The sequence below is a fragment of the Ambystoma mexicanum genome, chromosome 6p (assembly GCF_040938575.1).
Source record: "Ambystoma mexicanum isolate Mex_15411 chromosome 6p, UKY_AmexF1_1, whole genome shotgun sequence".
Classification (NCBI taxonomy): Eukaryota; Metazoa; Chordata; class Amphibia; order Caudata; family Ambystomatidae; genus Ambystoma; species Ambystoma mexicanum.
Genome location: NC_090935.1, coordinates 1198323055 through 1198349007, shown reverse-complemented (window position 1 = coordinate 1198349007; position 25953 = coordinate 1198323055). Strand labels below are relative to the sequence as shown.

The following is a 25953-nucleotide window of genomic DNA, read 5'->3' as shown; positions in this document are numbered from 1 at the left end:
GCAGGGGCGCGTGGTTGGTGCGGGCGTTCCGTGGACCTAGTTGCTTCACTGGTCCATGTGCCCTTATGTTGGGTCCAGAACGGCTGTGACTCCGACTCTGCTTGCTGTCTTCCAGGTGAGTTATAATGTCTTTTCCATCTTTATTCTGTCTCATTGTTTCCCTCTGTTTTCTTTGTCTTCTCGGCATCTTGCTCCACTACGCTGTTCCCCAACAATGTCTCTTTTTGTTTTCACATGGATGGTGCGATCTCGGAGTTGCCGCGATGATGGCGAAGACCACAGTGAATTATTAATGCGCGGAGCACTGCGCTGTTTATTGGTGTTAATTGCTAACCTGTGTTATCTTCCCTTCTTTGTACAGATTGTGGTGATGTTCCGGAGTGATGAGAGATCGAAGCGCTGCTTGCCCAGGTAAGTGCTTTGTTAATGCTGACCTTGTTCCTTCTCCCTTGCAGGTTGCGGTGAAACCCGGAGAAGGGTGAGGTAAGAGAACTGCAGGGTGCTGCCAGGACTCGCTGCTTGACCAGGTAAGAATTATTATTAATGCTCTCCTTGTTTCTTTACCTTTGCAGGTTGCGGCGAACTTCGGAGATGGGTGAGGTAAGCGAAGCGCAGGATGGATTCTAGACCTGTTACTTCACAGGTAAGTGTTCTTGCTCGCTATTGCTGTTCTTGTTCTTCCAGGTATTAATGGAATCTGGACCTAGGGCTTCAGGATAGGGCCGCCGGAGAAGCAGATGAGCAGGAGCTGGACACGGTGAGCGTTACGCTGCAGGAGTGCAGAATAACACGAAGCGTGTTCTGCTGTTTGGGTGTGGTTTAAATAGCCCAGGTAAAGTAGTTCCAAGCCAAGTAGTTCCAGGCCCAGCCACACCCAAAACACTAGACCGCATGACTTGGTTCTAAAGAACTGAGCTGTGTAATAGGCCTCCATGTTGGATTAAGGTCCAAAACTGGTATTGCTTTATTCCTGATAATGAGCCTGGTGCCAAAGGTGCCGGGACTGACTCCATGTGTGTTTCTGATGGAGTTTTAAGGTCCTTGGGACCAGTGTGAAGGGCTTTAGCCCCACTACTGCCAGGGGGCTGTTATACCTGAGGGGGTCAGGGGCATGGATCATGACACCTTACTCATGGTTAACGTTTAGCTTATAGAGTGACATCTAGTGGTGCACACATACACTCTCTACGATGCACCCTGTATAACTATTGCTTCTTTATATTTCCCATTGGTACCCATTCCATAGGATAAGTTCAGGTCCTTCTGTTACTTAATGATGCTCCCCCATTCTCTACTCGCCACTGGATGCATTCAGAGTACGCGCTTAATACCAGTGATTGGTTTCTAAGCGCGGGAAGGGATTCAAACCTGTGTTGTACTGCGTTGTTTTGCTTCCAAGACAAATGCCTTGCCCCTGAGCTATCCCCCTATACAATGGCACATGCATCCCTGATAATTCTACCACTCATTCCTCATGTTATCTTCCCCTCTCCTTGTCATCTTTGTCTTTTGTTCTCTCTCTGACTTTCTCCCACTGTTCCCAAATTTGTTTCCTCTCACCCATCAGACCACGGTCTGCTTTGTACCCTGGGTGGGTTCACAGGTCACCCACACGGAAAAGGTTTTGGTGCTCTTAAACCACTACGGCGGTGAGGTGCACAGTATAAAAGCCAATTAACATAACACCCGACTTTCCTAGAGGATCTTGTGCACCATCCGAGGGTCTGCCCTACATAAAGATGCTTCCTGGGCCTACAAGACCAAGGACCCTGGCTGTATCCTATCTGGAAGCCAGAGCACTACGATCTGCTTTCAGAGGGTCATATGACTGGATGATAATCTTCAAGCCATATTTTTTGCCACATTCTGTTTTCCCATAGGAACCTTGCACCATCTGAGGGTCCTGCCTGCAAAAGAAGCTCTGTGGGCCTACAACACCCAGAACCCTTCCTGCATTCTGACTGGAGGTCTGGAAGACATCTGAAGCACTGTGATTGGCTCCCAAAGGGGCATGTGACAGACTGTCTTCACTTTTACGTCTCCCCTGGGCGTTCATCCCAGGCATATGCTGCTAAGGTACAAAAGCAGCAACAAGTAACTCCTGTTTGTGTCTGCGAGTTCTGGAAAGGGCCAAGGGCCAGAACCCCTGCTCAACCCAGGTTTTGCCAAGCTCACCCTTTTCCTGATTCCTGCTTCCACAAGTACTCATCCGCTAACCATTGATTATCCATTGACCGCAGAGATTTTGTTATCTCATACAACCAAGGAACATTCTTGTTTTGGGCCCATTAACTGTCTTTTGGTCACCTGAAACCCCATTCTAGCCCAGCTCAAAAGGTACACCTGCTTTTTCTCAGCCAACCATTACCCCCTACCCGCTCTCTGTCTTGGGTTACCCCCTTTCTTCACTTGCATATACTTCCTCTACCCTCCATCATGTACCTTGACTTCACTCCATTCCTCCGTGCACTTACTCTTCTCCTCTCCTTTCTCTCATAGCCTTCTGACTAACTTCTACCTCACTCTCCTCGCTCCCCATCTCCCTTTCTCACCCCTGCATCCATACCCCTCAAACATGACGCTCCTGTTCTCCCAGCATCCTAAACCTCATCTATACCACTCACCAACCGCACATATGCTTCTCAGCCCCACCTCATGGCACTCTTTCACTTGGCCTCCGTAATGCACAATCCCTATGCAACAAGTCTTCATACATCACTGGCCAATTTAAACTTTCATCTACCCTCCAATCTTTGTTCACACCTCCCAAACCAAAATTGATCATTGCCTCCTTTTCTTCTAATAACGTTGCTCAGTACTTTTTCTCTAAAATCTCTAATATTCATGACACTCTCCCAGCCCTTATCTCTCTCCTTGCCCCACACTACTTCTATCCACCGCCTGCCCCTTCTCCTTCTAATCTTGATTATTTCTCCAATACCGTTCCTATCGAATTAGCACTCATCCTTTATAGCACTGTGCTCCTATCAATCTATTTGCTCCCAAATGGTCAAAGTCTTCATTTCAATCACCTGCCCTTATCTCTCTGAGCTCTGTGAGGCGTCAGAAATATGAGGCGGACAACTTTGTAAGGAGTTTTCAATATTCACCATTTTATGAAATAAAAAGGTTGGATAAACGCCTCACTATTCCTACCCTGAGGAAGATAAAGAAACCACTGTAATAAAGGATAATGGTCCCTCACATTTCTACATTCAAAAAATCAATAAGGAAATTAATGGCAGTTCAAAACAACACAATTAAAATAACAATTGAATTTGTGATATGACCATAGTCCTGGTTTATGATCTAGGTGAATTCCCCTTCCCCAGATGATTCAAACAGAATTCTTGCTCCACAGTTCAAAAGAAAATAAGGAAATCCGGATTTATAAAAGTTTCATTACAGTTTGTTGTAACTCTAACTGAATAATAGAAAGTTACAACACTTCAAAGAAATACAAAAGGAAATAGAATGTTCTTTCTCTTGGTGTAAGAATTATCTTCTTCACTAGGCAACAAGAATTGTCTTTGTCAGGATAATTGCCACAACTGAAGGGTGTGTGAAGTAGTGTAACAGTTCTTCCTTCAGCACCATATACAACATAGAATGTCTTGGTTAAGATCACTTTACAACATGTCATCAACTTCTACCTGGTTTACTGCCATGCCAGGCTTACTCCTTCAAAGGTTTGCCATCCGGGTATGCTCCCCTGCGTGAACATTTCACTAAACAGAACATGCTTTAGTGCTGACCTTCAACTTATGAAAACTTTGTAACAACTTCACAATGTTCATTGCAGCATTAGACATTTAGTAACGTCTCAGAGAAACCAGATTCACTTTGGTGTTCTTTAACACTCCTCTGCAAATTATGCTCCTCTCCCTCTAAATAATCTTTTCCAGAAGAACAGTCTTCTTGCCAGTTGTGTTTGCCCACTACTCTCAGCTTCTAATGCCACCCCCCTGCTCTCTCATCTCCTTCCTGTTTGACGTTCTTGCTCCCCTGCTGACGGCTAGCAACTTTGGGGTCCTCTTTGATAGTGTCTTCCGACTGGAACCATTCATCACTACCACCACCTCTACTGCTTATATTAACTTTCTCAACATTTAGAAAATTCATCAATTTCCTACTTACCACTCTACAACAACTCAATTCTCCACCCTTGTGCGTAGCAAACATGACCACTGCTTGAACCTACTCCATGGCCTCCTTTCTGCTCCTTTCCCCTTCTAGACAAAATCCTCAACTTTGCTGCCTGCACTCTCCGCAACCTACACAGATCCTCTCCCACTTCTACCTACTGACAACATGCCGGTTGGCTCCCCATAAACACCTGTCCCCTTTTCAAGCATCTTCTCCTCGCCAACAAAGCTATGAATGGTCTTGTTCCTCAATACTGGTCTGATTGTATATCCGTTTACTCACTGTCTCACTCCCACTGCTCCTCCTCTGCACTCAGTCTCACTGTCCCACCCCTCCCCATGCCTCTTTTCTCTTTCTCCGTACTCAGTCCGCTCCACTGGAACCTGCTGCCCATCACAATCAAAGTCAGCCAAACTGTGGATCTCCTCATAGCTCAACGTAAACGTCACTTACTTGCTAGAGCGGGAAAACCTGCTGCCCTCTACTCCATCTTCTCTATCTGACCTCAACACTCCCTCCAGTGATGATTAATAATATAATTGTGTACCTTTTTATGTCACCTGTTTTTTAAACATATATCTTTCTGTTTTTTTTTGTTTTTCCCCTTATCTATGTCGCACTTTTTGTACACTCTCATAAACTTGCTCACTGCTTGTTTTCATTTTTTGTGCTACAGGCACCCTTTTGGGGAATGTCTCTGACATCTGTAAATGGGTTATTGGATGACATTTCTGATCAAAATAGACATCCCTTTTCCTCAAATAAATACAATCATTACAAAGTAGAGTAAAAAACCACACACACACACACACACACACCATGCAAGCCTATACCGCATATATCTGACATCACAACTCCGAAAAGGCTAAACATTTCTCAAAAATAAGAACAACACTGAATAATTTAACGCAGACACCAAACAAGCACCAGACCACTGAATTACTTTTTCATTTCGGTTTTGTAGGAAGAGCCAGCTAAACAATCTTTCATTCACATCCACCCTTTTGTAAATCATGGGAACATAACCCTTCATGATTGGTGAAGGCTCAGACAACAAACCCTTGGCACAACGCACAAGCTAAAACCTTCCTCTTTCTGTTCAAAACTACGAACAGAAAATATCCTTGAGTCTTTCTAACTCTGCTGACGCTGCAGGAAAAGTTTAGAAAGTATTTCCACTAAATGGAGATGTCTAGCTACATCTATATCAGCAAGTCCATAAAAATGTGAATACAAATGCTGATAGGCTGGTAACAAGCTTTTACTTACAAAAATGGAACTAAACGAAATGGTAAAATTGCAACAATAAGAAAAATAACTTCCTGCAATGTTTAATTCATAACAGTGCAGCTACCAAACACTGCATCTATACCTGGTAGATGAGCTATCATGCATTACAAACAGAGGTATGAACTCCATGTTTAAATAAGTGCCTTTTACAGAACAACATTCACATACATTTAACAATGAGGTAAAGACTATTTCAAGCAACAACAAACTTGGTGGATGGCCACAGAATGAAAAATATTATGCATCAAAAGATGAAAGTTTTTTGTAACTGAATAACAAAAATGACCAAACAAAGAAAAATCACAGTACTGGTACTGGCACAATAAACAATCTGCATGCCCTAAAGCTGGTTAATATAAACATGAAGGGCAACAATTTCAAAATTGGTATGTCAGAAATGTGAGGCATCCTAAAAAAAACATTCCACAATATTATTTGGGAACGATAAGGACATCCGCATGTTACCCATCTGATGCATGATACCTTACACACCAAAATGAAAGTAGAATAAAAAGCATGTGTTTATAATATACTAAACATGTCTACCAAATAACAAACAACACACTTTCGGGGAAGACTCAGTACCAAATAATATAAATAGAAGTCCACAAAAACACCCTAAAGAAAAAGATTAATGTTCACATCCAACATGTACAACAGTCAGTAGACCAAAACCGACAAAATCAAACAAACAACTTAACAAAAACGAAGCAAATAATTCAAAAAGGGAAAACGTACAAACAGTAGCTACTCTGAAAAATATCAACAGTCAAGCAAATAACCCCATCTGAACAGTACAATACACATCTGACACACACACCAAAGCTTAAAGGCATGGTCTGGTAAAAAATGTTATTTAAAAAATAGATAGGCAACATAAAAAAATAATACTAGCATTCTCTTTTTTACAACTTCCTATGTAAAATTTTGAGCTATTCAAGCTCAAAATTCGCAAAAGCAAGCACAGGGGCGCAGCCATTTTGTGAAATGGAGGCCCTCCTGTGCTGGTTTTTGCTTTTGCGGCACTAATGAAGGAAAAGCCAGCCAGCTATAGTAAACAAAAGCTACCGCTGGGTGGCTTTCCCTTCATTAGTGCTGTACGCGGAGGATGGGGAGCCCGAGAGCCCCAAATGGGAAAGCAGATTCAGGCAGAAACAACGCAGCATTGCTGAAAACAACCGCGTTGTTTCTGCCTGAATCTGCTTGCCCATTTGGGGCTCTCGGGCTACCCACGGGCATCCCGAGAGCCCCAAATGGGGAATCAGCTGTAGGCAGAAACACTACGCGGCATGTAAACACAACTGCGTTGTGTTTCTGCCTGCTGTGGCTTTCATTTTGGGTTTCCGGTGCTCCCAGGGGAGCAACGGAGACCCAAAGTGAAATCCACAGCAGGCAGAAACACAATGCGGTTGTGTTGGAAAATGCTGCGGTTTTTCTTTCCGAGTTTCTCAGGCTCCTCCGAGCCGGAGGAGCCTGAGAAACTTGGAAAGAAAAACCGCAGCGTTTTCCAACACAATAACGTTATATTTATGTTTGCGGTCGCTTCAAAAGCGACCGCAAACATAAATACAACGTTTTTAAAGCTGCGGTTTTATTTCTAAGTTTTCCGGGCTCCTCCAGCCTGGAAAACTTAGAAAAAAAAACGCAGCTAGTGCTTATTTTTTAAAAAAAATAAATAGCACTTACTGAGATTCAGCTGCAGCTTTCCTGCTCTGGTCTCCGGTCCCCGTCCTCTGCGTACAGCACTAATGAAGGGAAAGCCACCCAGCGGTAGCTTTTGTTTACTACAGCTGGCTGGCTTTTCCTTCATTAGTGCCACAAAAGCAAAAGCCAGCACAGGAGGGCACCCATTTCACAAAATGGATGCGCCCACGTGCTTGCTTTTGCGAATTTTGAGCTTCAATAGCTCAAAATTTTACATAGGAAGTTTTAAAAAAGCGAATGCTAGTATTTTTTTTTATGTTGCCTATCTATTTTTTAAATAACATGTTTTACCAGACCATGCCTTTAAGCCCAAATTCTAGGGAAAATCCTCCCAACAAAAAAAGAATAACTCCACAAGAAAAAGAGTAGCATACAAATTATCAATGATACCTACTTTCCCAATGTATGAAAGAAGCAATGCACAAAAATAAATATATGCAGACAGAACATCAAAAACGCAATAGACAAAGATTTAAGCTTTAAAGCTTTATGCCAAATAAGAACACAACACCTAGTGAACACGTTCAATAAACGTAAAGTGGTACAAAGGTACTGTCAGGACTGCCACCCGGATCAACAGTCAAGCTTCACTAATATATAAGGTGTACAAAGGACTTATTTATGATTGTGCATAGGTTGTGATCAGAATACCAAACAGGGAAGCTTAAAGGTCTCTATCCCGGGTTCTTTGGCTGGTGCCCCATCCCCCACCCCCTTTCTGGAGTCAGTGTCCACTTTCATAGAATTTCTTGGTGTGAGCTTGCTTGGGAAGGTCCTAAATCCTCTGAACAGTCCTTCCCTGCAGTGACTTCAAAATATGGGGAGGCTACCTGGTTGCAGTGTGGTCTATGGGTGTCGGGTTCCCACTGGCAGAGCCGTGGGTTAAGGGTAGTCACCATCCTAGGTCTGCTAGTCTGGACAGAACAAGCTCCCCAGGATAGCAGAGTGTGGGTAGTTGCCTGATAGGCCCAACCTTAGTGCATCCACTAGCTATCAATTACCATAGACCCTTAGCTGGTCCTGCCTGCCACATTGCCGCACCAAAAGCTCATGCCTCCTCCCACCGTGGGCTCCTGCCCTTCAGATCAGTGACTCACTCATAACCAGTACCTTTCCTTCTTGATTTGCACCTGCTCAGGACTTCCCCCTCCTAGAGTACTTTGTCTCCCCTGTGGTTCCTTCAAGAAACATCACTCTTCCACAAATCTCTCCACCAACTACTTCCATCATTCTGATGTCACATGGCTCCTTTCTACTGTTCTCAATATGCTGTCAATCGTCTCACCTCATTTTTAAATTCTCCAACCTCCTGCTTCAGCTTGATGACCTCCTCCCATTAAGCTCCTGACCATATGCTTGACTCTACCAACCCCTTCAGACAATACTGCCACTTACTCCTTAAATTCTCCAACCTCCTCCTTAAACTATCCAATTTTCGCCTTAAGTTCCACAACCCCCTCCAATAACTTTCCAACCTCCTCCCTAACTCTCTCAACGTGCAACATTAATTCTCCTATACACTCTTCTCCAGATGGCAATTCCTCTGTCAATCATTCTCTTCCTCTCACCTCCAACAACTCTCGTGCACTTAAGCCATCCTTCATTCCTCTTTCCTTAACCTGCTCTAACCCCCATGATGTTAATCACTGCCCATCCAATACTCTCTCCCCAACCTCCTGCCTGAAGATATGCTCTCTCTACACCTCCTTCACCCCTGATAAGATGTTACCAGTACTCCAGCACACACTGCTTCTGCAGCCTCCTGCAGTCTCCAACCCTCTGTTTCACACTGCTCCTTCTACAACACATTCCAAACACAGTTTACATGTCTCTCCGGAAACCTACGAACTGCCTAGATTGTGAGCTGCTTTTATAGTGGCCTGGCTCCTCCCGTGGGCTGGTCATCAAGGCAACAGGCTGCAGCTGGCACTGTATGGGAGAGCTCCACCATGATTAGGTGCATCAGCTTCCTTCCTCGAGGTCCCCTGTGGGTGTTATTGCCATTAGCACCCCAGATTACCAATTTGGAAAACTTGGTGCTAATAGCTATGTATTTTGAATGAGTTAACGAGACTTGCTTGTGGCGTCACGTTCATTCTTTCAAAGTACTTACCTAAGATGGCCACCGTGGAGTTTGAAGACAGGGCTCCATGCGGAGCCCCTCTTCCATTTCCATGTTAGCCTGGGAGGCTAGAGCAGTGGTGGTGGTTGTGCCACTGCCAAACGGATAAGATTAGTGGAGTAGAGGGGTTGGGGAAGGAAATGGTGAGGACAGTGGAGGGCACGGTGCATGGAAGATGGCAGGTCGGGAAAGCAGCTTTCACAATAGAGCGCCTGGGGACCAATTCCGTTGGTGCGGTGCGCTATATAAATACCTTTAACATAACATAACATAAAAATGCTGGAAATGCGAGCTTGGAACATGGGATTCAGCCTGTGATTTGAGGTACGTGATTGGTTGGCTCCCCTGCCCTGGGTGCTAATATAAAATATTATTTCGAAATTGAACAATAACCCCTAAATATGTCAGTGCATGTGTTACAAAAAAGTTAAAATAATTAATGATGATAAAAAAACACTTGTCTTGAAAACAAAATGTGGCTTGGCCTATCCTTGCATGTATTCCGTGGAAATTGTATTCCACAAAATTGATGTAAAAGGTTTTCCACCACGCTCAATAGAAAATAGCACGAAGGGAGAAGCCATCTGACCACAGTCTTCGAACCTCTGTTTCTATGAGAATATCACTAACCAAATAATTCAACTCATCTAAACAATTTGACTTCAAACAACGTCTTGAATTAGACCAGCACGTGAATTAAAGTCTTAAATTGCAAGGTTTCCTATTTACCATTAATCATAGAGGACAACCTCAAAGCAACAATTCATTGTGTTGTTGAAAACAGATTGTAAATGGAGTACCAATCAAGATTGAATAGAGATAGCAGATTTGCAGTATGTACATGAAATACCAACATAAGTAGAATGACACAATGATAACTACAATGACAATAATGTAAACAAATGTAAAGGAAGACATCATAAAAGAGACAGATACACAGTTTGAAAAAGAAGATTTCCAAACAGGAGGAAATGTATGTGAAGAATGAATGTGTTGAAGAATGAATGTGTTGAAGAATGAATGTGTTGAAGAATGAATGTGTTGAAGAATGAATGTATGTGAAGAATGAATGTGTTGAAGAATGAATGTGTTGAAGAATGAATGTATGTGAAGAATGAATGTGTTGAAGAATGGAATTTGTTGTTCTCGGTCACCCACTCAAGCAAGAAATCATCGAAAAATGGCTGAATGACATGCACTTAGATGGGTTCACTCCTCAACTCCTTCCCCTCGCCCAAAATACCTTTGGTATGATCTCCTTCCAGCCGCATATTATCAAAAGGGTTCTCTCCGTTTGGTATACGTTCAAACTACTGTGCAGGATTAAGCTCTTCCTCCAACTACAGGACATCTGGACTGCAGTACAGGCCCTCATGATTGGGAACACTGATGGGGGAAATGCCCTCCTCGCTGGGCTCCTGGCCTCTCTCAAGGCATTCCAACACGCTGCACCATGCCTCATTACGGGATCAAGAAATTCGACCACATCACCCCCAGCACATTGCTTGATATGCACTCTACCTATCCCTGCCAGAATCTTCCTCAGAATCACCCGTATCACATACAAGGCAACCACCACCCAAATTCCTGCCTATCTTGCTGACCCGTTTACCACCTCTGGTTCCACATGAAATAACTTTGCCATTCAACAAACTTTCACGGACGACACATCAAAATGTACACAATGACTAAAACACCCTCCAATGAACAAGACAACAAATCGGCAAAACGTAGGAACATCACCAAAAAGAGATAATTTCCGAAGCCTGCACCTTTTCCCCCTGGCCCACCAACCACACCCAGAGAAAGCTGAATTGTTACATAGAACGACTATATAACCAAAGGCAAATATTCAGGGCAATCAAAACACGCTAACAAATCTAGCCTAGTAGATCTGTCAAAGCAATTCAATGGACTAACAACCTTGCTTTTCAAACACCTCACTTAACACACCTACACCAACCCGGTGATGCAAAATACAGCAAATGTAAATACCTCGGCCTGCTACAACTTAGTCAAAACTCTCCAGCAAACTGCCAGACCCCACCCACAAGGCACATATCCCCTTTCCTCTCAGGTCTACCATCTGGAGCCATAGACCTCTGGGTAAACACCACTAACCACTTAGAGACCTCACCCACACAGATGCCAGTAAATCCTGACTCGACCAGCATCAACAATTGGGCACACCTTGTCTTTTTCCACTGATCCCCTAACACTTGCTTCCCCCTTACCTCCCTTTCAGATCCTCAAGAGCACCTGGAGATCATGCAAATGGCAGTGGTGCACGTATAAATCCAAAAAACATAACATAACACAGGAGGAAGACAAGGAAACAATACTTTTGCTTCTATGTTCCAGCATACTGGAATGCTATCCTGGTTGCAATCAGGACAATGCACTAGCAGATCAGGAAATAAATTGTGAACCTCCTTTTTAGGGACTTTCTAGGTGTGACTTAAGATCCACTGGCCCCAATTGCCACTGCTCTGGTATTTTCTTGTAAATGTTCCTATCTTGTTCTTCGAATCTAGAGCTTGTACAGCACTCCATTGCTCCCACGCTGAGTTTGTGCTATATAAAACAGACATACAAATACAAGAATGCACAGTTTATGTATTTATTGGCTATTTATAATGTTCCTATACCGCAAAAGGTGTTTCAAGCTGATACAAGACAAGGGTGGGGGTGGGGACAGGGATGAAGATTAACAAAAACAGTCCTACTAGGCCTTGTGTCATTCGGATCGTGCAAGTGCAGGGGACGTGGTGGTGGGGGGGGGGAAAGTGCTGGTCAGAGCAGAATGCACTAATGCTAAGGACGGAAACAAACGCAGTTTGAAGTGGAGAGCGTGCAAGTTCTGGGGGAGGCCAGGTGGACAAGTGACAGGGGAATGCAGAGAGTGCAGGGAATAACGGTCCACATGCTAAGTGTAAGGACTGGGCTGGTTGGACTCAACAGGGGTACAAGCCCAGCCAGGCTAGTGTACGGGCAGGGAGCCTGGTAGGACAAGTGCAGGTTAGGTACGGCGGGTCAGGGGAGACTGAGGTGTTGGGGTAGATAGGGTGAGGAGGGCCTGGTGCCCTGTTTGAGTCCTAAGGAACCAGACAGCCAGTCAATGCGGCAGAGGGGGACATCAGCAGGGGAGGGCGAGAGGGAATGAATAAGAGAAAAGGAAGCTTCCAGAACTTAAGGCGATCCGGCTCAAGACTGGGAGGGGAAGGGACACCGTTCCAGAGAGAGGCTCCTGCGAAAGAGAGAGATCTACCACCCACTCTCTGCTTGGAAAAGTGTCTGATCTGGTTGGAGCTAGAAGACTGAAGGGCTCTAGCAGGGAGGTTTTTAGGGAGGGATAGTTGGGTGCAGTGGGGCTCCAGGCCCCAGAAAGCCTTGTGGATGATGCAAAGGGTCTTGAACTTGATCCTTGCAGCAACCTGGAGCCAGTGGAGAGGTTTCTACGGCTGGGGAGATGCGGTCCATGGACTTGAGGCCCCAGCGCAGAGCCACCAGAAGAGTCACTGACTGAGATCAGCCACTGCCAGAGCCACGTGGTTGAGTGGCACATTGCAGTGCTCGACAGCCTATCTCACTCTGACCTCCGCCGGGAAGGATCATGTGGTGAAGGTGAGTGGTGGTAACCTGGGCTGAAAAGAAGGCCCTTATGCACTATGTCATTTAGATATACCAAATGTCAAATCCATCACCCCCTGGCGGGCGGGCCCAGGTCAGTATAAACATGTCTGGAAGTATATGGCATATGTTTCACTTAATTGCACCTTTTTTCCTTAAAATAATGCAAAGTTTAGTTGCTGAGCTTTGACTGTCAAAATAGTGTTTTCTATTCCAGAATAATGTTGAGACTTTCCTCTACCTATCACTGTTGCCTTGTTACTTATTATGTTGTAATTCTGTAACATGTCTGCTCTTCGTCCTAATATCATCAAATACCCACATATCCTTCACCGTAGTTTCCTAAAAGCAAAGCATAGAAATTGTATGTATGCCAACATCAATCTACTGTAAAGCGGAAAACCAGCTTGGCCTTTATATCCAAATATTATACATTTTACATTGATCTTTTTTTTAGTCTGCTAGAGCTGCTGAAGAGACAGTAAACAGTTCATTGGGATTGTTTTAATTGGGTCACCAAACTAGTTCTTTGAATCTCCGAATCGCTTGTAGGTGATTAACCTGTGGCATAGCTGAGCAAGGGGTCTGCAGCTCAGCCACGCAAGATAGCCCAGAACCCCTTCAGGGTGTGGCGAGGCACGAGCATGCTCAAGGTGTGGGCGGCGTAGGCACGTCTGCTTGTGACCTGGCCTGCTTGTAGCACATGGGTAGTCTTCTGCTGACGAGGCACTGGCTGGAGCAGTCTAAGCATTTCCCACCCCCAGCACGAGTAGACTGTGCACTGGGCTTTCCGTTGTTTATGGGTGACCTGAATTTCGTAATGCAAGTGGGACAGTTACTTTTTTGAATGATTCATCAAAAGCAACCTCCAGGAAGCTTCAACTGTGACAAATGCTGATTCTCAACTGCTGATTCTCAACTGCTGATTCTAAGGGCTTTTTTCTCGATCCCGAAGCCAGCCAAAACATTCACGAGAAGTTCACAGTGAGTCATCTTCTAAAAAATACGATAATTGCATTCAGGGGACCACCAACGTTAGCACTTACATGCTGTTGGGTTCATTGCAATATTAAACATTTGCAATTCGCAGTGGAAAATTGAAGACTAATACCATGCGAAATTGACTTTTCTCTTCCGTTTTGCTCTTTATCTTGAGAAAAAGTTAAAGCTACTTGCAAAATATGCTTTGCAGACGAAGTTTACAAGAGAATTCCTATGAAATGAAATGCACCGGCTCTTCAGCAGGTCCTTATGCAAGGCTATTTTCACTTGCATGAATATCTCATCCAAGCGTAAAATTAAGTGCTCTTTCAAGACAAACGCGAAAACCATGGGGGCGACGTCAATTCCACTTCCTGCCCCTACTTACTCCGCATTGGAAGCAGACGAACTACAGCTTGCTTTTACACCTCCATTCTCCACACTACCCCGTAAAAAATGACGGCCAGTGACTCAAGATCGTGTAAGTGCTTTGGCCAGGCTGTCAAATGGAGAAACAGTTAATTTACCATATTACCTGAGGAGATGCCCGGGGCAATACTGGCGTACTCAGTGCTTATGCTTCTGCTTGAATTTGCTCCCCACAAATGAATTACTGGGTGACCGTGGGTGAATAGAGCGAGGCTTCAGTTATTGCCGATATTTAAAAACCATGAGAACGCTATAGAAACTCTTTACCATCTAGTGGCAAATTGCCCGAAACCGGCAACAATGTGTGCAGAACAGTTCTCACATCTCTTGAAGGAATTAAGAGCGGCCCATATGGACTGGGTTTGGCAAAACCTCTTCACAGACAAAGCCTTCAAATGGTCTCCTGGCAAATCATGCCTTTTGCATGGAGTCATACTAGAGTTGTATCGATTCTGTAAGGCAATGTAAAAACTCTGCCAGCAAATATAAATTCACACCATTACCCACAGGGGATAGTTAAATGTGTTTTTTGTTTGTTTTAAAAAAAAAGATTATTTGTAAATTGTAAATCTAAATGTTTTTTAACTGTACGGCTGTGATTTTAACTTTTCTAATACGTTAACTGGTTTGATGATTGTTGATGATTCGTGAATAATGTGAAAAGTTCCTTGAGAACTATAACACATAAATAAATAAATAAAAATACCCTCGTAATGGCTGAACGCATTTGAATTCCAGAAATGCATGAAGAAGTTTTGTTTTCTAGCATTACTGGATAGAGTATAATGAAGTTTCTTTGTGTGTACAACATTTGACTCCATTCAAGTTGCATTAAAATACACCATTGCCCATGCACAAGTCAGAAGTATTTAACATCATTATTACTAAAAACCTAACGCTTGTTAAGCAATGTTTATGTGCAATTGTACAGTAAATTGCACTGTTTGGAACCCTTTTCTCCAAACGTCTTGTGGAGAAACGCCTTCTACACAACTGCAATGGGGGTTTGGGCGAGCTCACCTTGTTTGCTTGCAAATTCGGGGTCAACCATTTGTGGACCAGCCCTTTGCAAAGTTACCGGACGCCACAGCCAGGTCCATGTTCCTTTCACTGCATGCATACTCTGAATACTCTGACCTTCTGCATGAGTCAGTGGTCGAAGTGAGCGGGAGCTATTGGGAGCGGTGTACCACTACTTTTTACAACCATTTTCACTATTCTGGAGTGCTTCTTTTTGAAGTTATAACATACCTCTTCATTTTACCACCCTACACCATCTGCAGCTGAACTGAAATCTGTTCCACGGTACATTCACAAAGCCTGAAGGCTTTGCCTAAGCCTGGATCACCTTGATCTGGCTTCATCGTAACGACCAGAAGCTGGAGGAGGTTCTGCTAACACTAAGAAAATATCCTGTCTGCCCCCTGATTTTTGGAAAACCTGTCAAATTATTATCTCAGGTTAAATGCGAAGATATTACAGTTGATAAAGTACCACACCATTTCTGAAGGGTTGTATTTTAACATTAGGTGGCTACTTGGGACTTGCCCTTTCATGCCACTGGACTTTTGTGCAGATAACAGATGGAGCCATAGTGACTGGTCTCTTGGACTACTATCATGCCCTCCTGTGGGAAACTTAAAGACCACAGACTATTCTTCCCTTGGACGCTAACTAGAGGAGATATAAGATGTTCAGTCTTGGGATACAAGCTTTGTAATAAACTACCACATTCTATTCATGACATCTTACATGCGTCTGTTGTAAGGCCCCTGTTAAAGCAGCAGCTGTTTAGGTAGGTGTCAGCTATGGGTTCCAGCAGAGCTAAGATCAGGAAGTAGAGCGATTGATTTCACAAGGCCATATATACATGTTCCAACTGAGAGAAATGAGTGAAAAACAAAAACAATACAGAGGACCTCCTCTGTTTGCCTGTTCCTCCCTCTTGGCTGTCAACCTGGCCCATCCACAACCCCTTCAAACAGGTGTGGCATCTTGCTCTCTCTCACCTACCCCGCCCCCACCAGAGTCCATGATCCACTACTTCTTTTGCACACTTCTACCACTGGCGTGAGTATGACTATGGCAGAGATCTTTGGCTGCTGCAGCAAATATGGCAGCTGCCATTGCCCAACTCATTTGCATGGATTGCACCGGGTTCCTGCTGGGGCTCTCAATCCATGAGAATCAAAATATATTGACCTTTGTTTCTCACCTGGTTTTCTCCCGCCGGAATTTGGAAAATGTGTCTAAACTGCTCTGCTTAAGAAACCTACCTTTAACTTTGCTTTCCATTATCAACTATTGACACATTGCTGTACTTCGTGGCTTTCCTATAAGACGCTGGCATTCCTATAAGACACTTGCATTCTGCCAGCATTCGAGATCCTTTTCCATCCAGGTTTCGTTCCAGGTATTTGTCATGGAGGCCACAACTGGATGCAGGAATTCTGGTTTCAGTCTTTTATTTTAAGTCTGCACAAAACAATACAACTCCAAATGAAAGAGTCCTCCAGATAGCGGAACCCATGTCTTTCAGCTTTGGTCCCATGGTGCTCACCGCTTCATTGACAATTGTCTCGATTCAGGCTTTGTGGGTGTCCTACCCACGCTATCTAGCAAATATGATGTTCAACAAGTCCACGTTCGGGTCATTGCCTTGTGAGCTTAGGTTGGAAAACCTTACTGTCACTACTACTAACTGCAGGTAATGGTAGAGTTTCTAGACATTGGTGATGGAGCCAAGACTTTCTAGTCTCACTTGCTACCCCCCTCATCACTCGTATGCATACCTGGTAGTATGCAAGCACCTTTTGACTTCTTGATTCCTCACAGCACTGATCTCCCTGCTTGGCTCCCATTCCTCGTCCTGCTTCTTACACTTGCCTTGGGCCATGATCCTTCATATTCTTACTTTTGGTGTTACCTCCTTCACGTGCATCCTCAACTGGTGCCACCTCTTCTACATCCAAACTTGCACTACCACCACCTTCTAATATTGCCTACTCCACCATCAAACTCTCACTGCCACCTCCTACTGATGTTATCTCCTCTTTCTTCAAACTCTCGCCACCTCGTCTATTTAATGCTACACCCTCCTTCTGCAAAGTCTCACCACACTTCCTTCCAAGTCTCACACCTCCTTCCGATGTTACCTCCTTTTCTTTTCAAATTCTCACCACCACCTCTGTCTGATGTCACCTACTCTTCCCTCAAACTCTCACCATCCCTCCTGTCTCTTTCTCCTGCCCTTTACTCCAGCCAACTCTGATCTTCCCCAGTCTTGTGGCACTCTCCAAAGCCACCCTTGTCTGCCAGCCACAACCTACCCCAACAACTTGAACAACTGGTCTGGCTGGGCCAGCTTTTAGATGGTGGGCCTTTGGTTAAGTATCTGCAGCTGTAGCTCACAGGTGTTGCACAGCTGCAGTTGGTTGTTTGCCTCAGCTTCCCCAGAGTCAGAGTGAGGCAGAGGGGGACGCCCTAATTCTATTTTAACCCCGGGGTAGGTGATATTTGAAAGGTAATCTTAGCCTCAAAGTGCAATCAGGGGCAGCCATTTAATCCGCTAACTATATTCTATTTCAGCTGAAATGACCCTCCCTTTTATTTCTAGAGGATTCCATCAGGTTGTGGATAGGTTCGATATTAACTCCAGGTTGTATTACGCAAACAGTGTTTATTTGGGCTTCCTTCCACGCAAACACATTCATCATCGTTTTACCAGAAGGAGCCATTTCATACAGGGGACCGACCACCAACGTTAACACATATGTGCTGTGAGGTTCCCTGCACCCAATTTTAAGCGACAAGGAAATATTAAAAGAGAAGCAAACTCAATCTTATTGTTACATTGTCCACGCTTTGCGTGGAAAAGTAAACAGCCTGCAAATATGCTTTGCAGGTGGCGTTAACTAACGGAGACACTTGTGTACAGGCCGGTTATAAATGACTTATATCATTCCTATAGAATCTGCCTATTGATAACAGGTGGCAGACCGAGGCAGGTCTCATAGGACTCCATTTATTTTACTCCTGCATAGAAATCGCCAGCAGGCATGAAAGAAAGTGCTCACGGCAGACGAAGGAGGTGAGCATGGCTGACATGTTATATCTGAGCAGTGCCCCTCCTCCACATTTTGTAAACAGGAAAATGGGGCAGAGAAGAAAATGGAGGCGTAAATGCATTTTGCCTCGGATTTATGTCTTCATTTGCCGGTTGGCTCCATTTAAAATGAGGGTAAGCAGCCTCCAGTGTGTTCAGAATTCAGCTGTTTGTTTGATGAACGACCATAGGCAATTAGATTCCATCTTTCCTCTGCATTTTCTTGTACAATGGCTGCTCATTACGTGCTGGATGCGGCCCTGCTGCCTGGTCTTTAAAAGTCTCCATGGGTTGGCCTGGTCTACCTGACCAATGCTTCAGGATCATGTGCCGGTCAGGGCTCCCCACTCAGCGGACCTGCTCCTTCTGGCGATCCATCCTTCCAAACTCATTCACAGAGGGAAGGGGAGTTTTTCTGTGAAGACTCCATAGCTGTGGAATATTCCCGCTCCGGCTTCTGTCTCAATTGGGCCCTTCCAGAAAGGCACTAATGAGATATCTTTTCAAAGAAGTGCAGGTGGGACATAGTTCTCTGAATGTTTTCATCCTCGCGCAATAAAAATATGATAATCAAATCACATCAGGATACGCGCCCACACGTCATAGGGTGTGAGTGAGTCTGCAACCATTGCAATGATCTGATCCTGGGCTGGATGGGAACCCCAGATGGTAGCTTCTTTGCGGGGTTCCTGCAGAGACGTTTCGTGCAACCAGGATTCCAAGTGAGCAGATGTGGAGAAAATATGCACGAATGTCTGCGCTTTTCCCCGCAGGTCTTCTGTGACACACTACTTCAGATAAGCACCAAATGCTTTGAGCAATACAATTGCTGCTGTAAGCCATTTTGCTACTCATACAGAATGTATATTTCTCTATTCGCATCATTTAAAGAGCTCTATTTTGAAACTTAATTATCTGTGAACATTTCACATAAATCGCTCTGTTGAAGACAGCAAAGCGATTTTTGAATTGGTATTTAACATACACAGTTACAAGAGGTTAGCAGTGAGTCTGCACTTCAGAACAGTTTATCACCCGCCTACCACGCATGGTTGCTCCATGTTACAGGGCACAGCTACACTGATGGAAGAGAACCACCAGCCTATGCATTCAATGGGAAGGTTTCACATAAACTGGCCACTTGCCTGCAACCAACAACCACAAAATCCCTTCACCCAATTCAGAACGTGCGGGGGACACCTAGAAATACACACAGGCCAGGCAACTCACCAGGCAACCTCAAGAAGGCACTTTAGACGTAAGTAATTTCGATTTTCACTTTCTCCTTTGCATCAATGTTGATTTGCAAAAGAATAGCACCAGTGACTGACCTAATGTCAAACTCTCTCACCCGGGCCCAGTGTGCTTGGTCATTCTGTGCTCTGCGGTCCTAAAAGGCCGATTCATTGTGGGTTGTGCGCTATGGGGACACGCCATCGTTCATATAATGTAAGGCAGAGTCTATGTTGCACGATTGGAACACCAGACTGGCAGAGAACCACACAGTGGGACAGAAGGGCGCGTGTTTCAAGCCTACCATTATTCTCAGTGCAATCGCAGCATTCTTGGGGCTCCATTGAGGCAGGCGTACAGCATGGCACACAGCGTCCCTCCTCAAAATAGATCAGGTGCGAGGCGGGGCACTCAGTGCAATTCTTGGCTCCAGGTCCTTTGCACTCCACACAGGAATCATGGCAGCTGCCACACTGCAGGTTAGGCTTCTGAAGAGAAAAACAACAAATGTAACCCGTCTTTTTGTAACAATACGACAGATGTTTGGCAAATAATGAAATGGTACCCTTAGCTTTTTGAACTGGAATATTAGAACTCAAAATGCTTGACTCCCTGCTATCCCTCTGTGTTGTATGTGAAGTACCCTCGGTCATAAGGTAAATAACAGATGAATCCGGAATCACTCCAGCCCAAGAATATTATCAAAGGAATGCTTGTTTATTACCACTTAGTTACATGTATGGCATGAAGTAGGGGAGTAGTGTACTATATAAGCATCCTTCAGGTTCCTCTGTCTCTCTCCAAGTGTCCCAACAGTCATTCCAGGAGCTCCCAGTACGCCAGGTTCCACATGCATGACATCATTCCCTACAGCCTCATAGAACACAACACACTTATACGGATCACTACGGTATGGAAGCAGTACAAATCAGTCTGGTTGCTCAGCAGTAGATGCATCAGCTCCTTATCAGCAGTGCAGCAGTATCGCATGCAGGTTTAGCACTTGCAACCCAGGTCTGCTTTGTGCCTTCACCAAACACACAGAAGCATGCATGCCCACCCTGCCAGTTTCTGGAAACCCCTTAAAGGAAGTAACTGGATATATTTGGGCTAAATGCATGTCTCTGTGCTGCTCATAAAATGCCTGTCCAGGGGGGTCACTGTTTGGTGCAAATTTCCACAGGTTTAAATGAGTTTCCACAGGTTTTAAAGTAATTCCACCGGGTTTTTAAAGTGTTTGTGAAGTATTTACCTGCCTAGCTACTACTCAAATCGCAATTCCTCCTGCTGCTAACAAGGTACCCAGGTCTGGGAGTCCGCTTTGGAAGAAATTAATTTGTTTTTGTACAGTTTGTAATGCAATCCCACTAGCCTGCAGTTCTACAATTGAAAAAAGAGTGAGAAATTCTTTTTTTTCTTTATGATATGATATTTTATTTGTATCGCGCCCATACACAAGTGTTTCAGAGCGCGACGATGCAAGGGAGGGGAAACAAGGGAGGACAAAACAATGATCTTACTAGGCCCATTGACATTGAGAATGTGAAAGTGCAGGGGAGAGCGAAGGGGAGAAAATGCAGAGGGCAGTGGGGAGTGGAAAGTGCTGAACACGTGATAGAACAACAGGTAGTGTGGCTAGCAGTTGGTAAGTGCGAGAATAAGGTGTAGACAATGGATGTCTGATAGGTGCTGGAAGGGGACTGTAGGGTTGCAGATACAGACCCAAGTGCAGGGGTTGCCAGGAGGCAGTGTGGGTGCGTGGCTGGGCAGGCAGGTATCTGGCTCCGAAATCAGAAAACACTCTGTCATTCTACCTCAGGCAAAGTGGAAAAGCCATGCAACACGCACAGCCACCAGGACCGGAACGCTAACCTGTGGAGCGACTGCACTCTCAGACACTCTATTATTAGAGTATCTCTCTAGTCCCCCCTCTTTCTGGATGTCAGTCTCTCAACATAACCTAGAATGCTTCCACAGATCCATAGCAGCCTGTCCTACTCTTTACTTAGCTATCTACATTAACCATTCACACAGTCCATTCTAGACCGGGCCACATCTGGCTGCCCTTGGCAGTCCCAAATTACTATTCCAGAGTTTGCCCTGTGAAAACATGTAAAAATCGATCCTCGGTCGAAAAACAACCATGATTTAACTAACCATCTGGGACACACCTGAAACCCATCACAAAGCCAAACACCAAGTGTTATTAACTACCGAATGCTCCTAGAAACTGCATCACAGAGACAACCTGTTTTATCCCAAACAAGCAAAGAGCAAAGCATTCTTTCTACAAGACCGTTCTGTGGTCCACCTTAATGGATCGACAAGCACCCAATTTATCACAAAAGATTAGTTCCCTCTTCTACATCACCCTGTTGCTAGGTCTGTCGCATTTCACCCCCTTTCTTGTCTGCTTATCTTCTCTCCCTACTCCTTTCTCCTCTGCAGTGCAAGGCCTGGATAACCAAGGCACCCTGATTGGGCGCACAGTACACCAACCTCCAGACAAGCCAAGCGCTCTGAGCCCACTGCAGTGCCCATTTGGCGCATCATAAAAACCCTATAGCATAAAACAGCATAGCATAATAGTTTCTGAGGGCAGCATAATCCGGCGGAAATTGAAAAATCAACAGATATTTTGCACTACCCATAACGAAACATTACACCCTGGGTACTGCTTCCATGTGTCAGTCCTAACAAGTGAGGCATCCTCGCCTCTGGAGAAACCATTATCAATTCCCTTATTTCAAGTTAATTAACAGATTCTTCACCAGAAGGTATAACTAGCCCTATCACAGCACCCGGCCGGTAGCTTTCATGTTTGTTATGAGGACTCCTCACCTTAGAGTGTTGTGGGGACATACGAGGTGTAGGAAAACACAGTAAGATGCCCTGCTGTAGCGGGCAAAATACAAAACCTCTAGTTTTGGTGTCACCCAACACAGCATCAATTGGTCTTCGAGCATGGTCATCAGATGTCCTACTATAGCCTTCTGATACGCTGGATTATGTATGGCGCCCGGGTCATGCAAATGGCATACCCAGCAGTCGAAGTAGATTGGTTGAGGACAAATTATTTTCCCCTGAATTCTGTTCTGTTTTCGAATCGAATAATTGATTATTTGTTACCCCCTTTTTAGCCTGACCTAATGGGAGGGCAGAACATGAAGCATCGCCATATAGAGCTTTCTGCTTCTTTCCCAATCAGGGTTCACCACATACAACTGTGGCAAAGCCACATGTGAAAAGCTGGGGGGAGGGGATACTATGGGGATTGTGGAACATCAACCACTCTGCAATACTGGCGCCGGAGGAGGTATACAGTGTATGCTTCAGAGCCTCTTTCCCATCCCCATCCTGCTCACCTGTCCCGCAAAAACATGCCCAGAGATAGTCAGCCCATTAATCTTAGGCTGTAGGAAAAATGGGAGGCCAAAGTGGTCCATGAGCTAGGACTATAGGCTCAATTAGGGCTGCTATCAAGAACACACACATAAGAGCATGCCGTCCGTGAACTAGATAATGGAGACTGCTACCCAAAGAGAGGTTAGAGGAGAACTGCCATACCTACAGGGCCACCGCTCTCCAGGATGGCGGCTCTCATTTTTATCATCTTGAAGAGGAACCAAGCTAGTATTTGCCCCTCCTGTGTGAAAGAAGGATTACATTGCAATAGACAAATCACATGCTCCCAACATCAGCTGGCCCCAGGCAAAACAATTTGTTATCCAATGTTTACCTGACCCCGAATATAAAGAGTAGAAATGTCAGGAGAAGAGTGAAGGAGTTCGCAAGGAGGTGGCAGATGCAACCTTGGTGTAGGCAGAGGGAGGAAGGAAAGAGAAAAGAAGCATGAGCCAGAAATATGGAGCTGGAGGAGGGAAATATCAAGAAGGAGGACAGAAGAGTAGTGAGAGAAAGGATGACCATTTTGGAAAAGTCCTTTGCAAGTCCTTATTGGTGGATGGTTGGATTATCAAGGGGGCCGGGTGGTGCCCCAAGCCAGGTGATGACGTTGTGGGGAAGATCTCTTTTGGACCCCCACCATGACCCAAACAAGAGATAGTAGCTTGTCTTATTAACGCCTCAAAGAAGGCTCCTGCCCCTTTAAGGGAACTGGTTATGTGGGTCAGTCACGTGAAGCCGGTAACACTTGCACACTGAACTCTCCATGTGTGGGTGCAGAGGTACAGAGGGGAAAGAGCAGAACACAAACTAAGTTGGAAAAAAGAGCAGTTAACCAGCCACTTCACAAGGTCTCTACACACATAATCATCACACCAATTACGCTAAGCAAATTTTACTTGACGGTAGAACCTGGATTTGGAAAACCTAGAAAGGACCCTGAATGGGCAGGAACAATCCAATCACAAGCCCCATGTGAAAACTGCAAGCCATCCCTAGTGGCGGACCCATCAAACAATCTTTAGACCAATTGGATAGGGGGGGGGGGGACACCTGAGCAACCTTAGTTCTGAGAGAGGCTGGAAGCTGGGGAAAAGGCCACATAAAAGGAGGATTGGGGCGTTCAGAGATGGAACTCATTTGGGGACAGATGGTGAAGAGTGCAGAAGTAGCCACAGCAGGAGAAAAGAGGCAAGAAGAGAGACCCGGGATGTTGAGGAGCCGGGATGTTGAGGAGCCGGACACACGATTTTGGGATAAGAAGAAAAGAGGCTGATCAGAAACCCAGGGGGCCTAAGAGCGAAGGGCCCTTGGGTCCTGGAAGAGAAAGACCCTGAGAGTGGGGGTGAGAAAAACTGAGGGGGAGGGGGATGGAGAGAGAGAGAGAGATCCAAGAGGTTGGGGAAAGAAAGACACATGAGGTCGGGAGAGAAATACCTAGGGGGCTGGTGAAAAATGGACTGAGGAAGCTGTGGGGAGAGACCCAAGAAGTTGTGGGGCGAAAAACAGAGTTGGCTGGGGAGAAAGAAACCCAGGAATATGGGAAGAGGGGAGAGACACTTGGGTGATTTGGGAGAGAAAAATCCAAGAGGTTTCACAGAGTGAAACACGAGAAGCTGGGAAAGAGAAACCCAAGAGGCTCAGGAGGTAGAAAATCAGGGGGCTAGGGAGGGAGAATCAGACACACAACTCATTGCGAGAGTTACTCAGGAGTCTGGGGAGTAGAACCCAGGAAGGTGAGGACAGAGAAACCAATGAAGTTGGGGATAGAAGGTTCCAGAAAGTTGGAAACAAAAATCAAATTAGCTCTATTTGCAGTGCTGAGGTGTCGAAGGGGGTGATGATCAGCAAAGTTAAGGAGGGGGTGGTGAGAGGAACAACAGAGAAGGGATTATAGAAGCAGGGTCATACTATAAATGTACCTGAGGAGGAGGTGGCTAAAAAGAAGGTGGTGACCAGTAATGGGACATCTAAGGCGAAGGGGAATTAGAGTGGAGATGTGAAGCAGTGAATCACCAAGCGTGGGAGCAGGGGCGACTATTCTATAATGGGTAAGTGGGCGCTGACCAGCCAGAACCCTCTTTCATCATGGAGGAGCCACACCAGCCAAGTGGAAACACTGAGCACTCCCTCGGCTAATGCTTGTTGAAGCTGAGAGAGCTCTCCTAGGCTGGCTTAAACTGTCAAAGGGAAATGTGTTTTCCTTTGACAATATAGTTTCCGAAGCATGCATTTCCAATGGACTATGCAAAGCCGGGGCATTTTGCTTCTCTAGACTTGCATGGCTCATTGGGGATGTAGGCTGTGGGATGCATATTTGTATGTACAAGGAGGGGCTCCTGCACCACTGACACATACAAACATTTTGGGCAGAGCCTCAGAAGCGCTCTGGCTTCTGCGCGCATGAGTAGGTACCAAGAAGCACTCTTTGCTTTCGCGTTCCTGTTCGTGCTGCGCAGGACCTGGAGGGCTTTCGTGGAGGCGTTGGTGTGGAGCAGAGTCCAGACAAGGGCTGCATGCAAGTAAGAATTTTTTTTAAACGAATTATGATTATGCAATCAGTGTGCATGAGTGAGTGTTTGATGTATGGCCGCATGTGTGAATGGGTAAATGATGTGTGCGATTGACTGAGTGAATGTTGTCTAAATTTACGTGTGCGTGTGTTTGTGCGCTGAAACAGGGAGTTGATTTTTGCAATAGGGGACACAGCATCAATGGCATGTTTTGCTGGACATGCATCAAAGGATTTTATTTTGCATTTGGGGCGACCAGTCTAGCCATTTCTTACTGTGGCATAACATTTTATTTACTGGGCATATGTGTTGGGAGTGTGGAGGCATGCTACTGTCACTGTGGCCGTAGCCACCAAGAGAAAGCTAATAAGCCCTGGTGCTGTCATACTTTAGAG

At 45.1% G+C, this 25953-nt stretch overlaps 1 protein-coding gene across 1 annotated transcript in view; it reads right to left on the bottom strand.

Moving 5' to 3' along the window:
* Window positions 1–25953, bottom strand: part of PCSK5 (proprotein convertase subtilisin/kexin type 5) — a 1619480-nt gene that overhangs the window by 19419 nt on the left and 1574108 nt on the right. The window contains exon 36 of the mRNA XM_069625842.1: window positions 19945–20128. Within this exon, the coding sequence (XP_069481943.1) occupies window positions 19945–20128 (184 nt within the window). The remainder of the gene's footprint in view (window positions 1–19944; window positions 20129–25953) is intronic.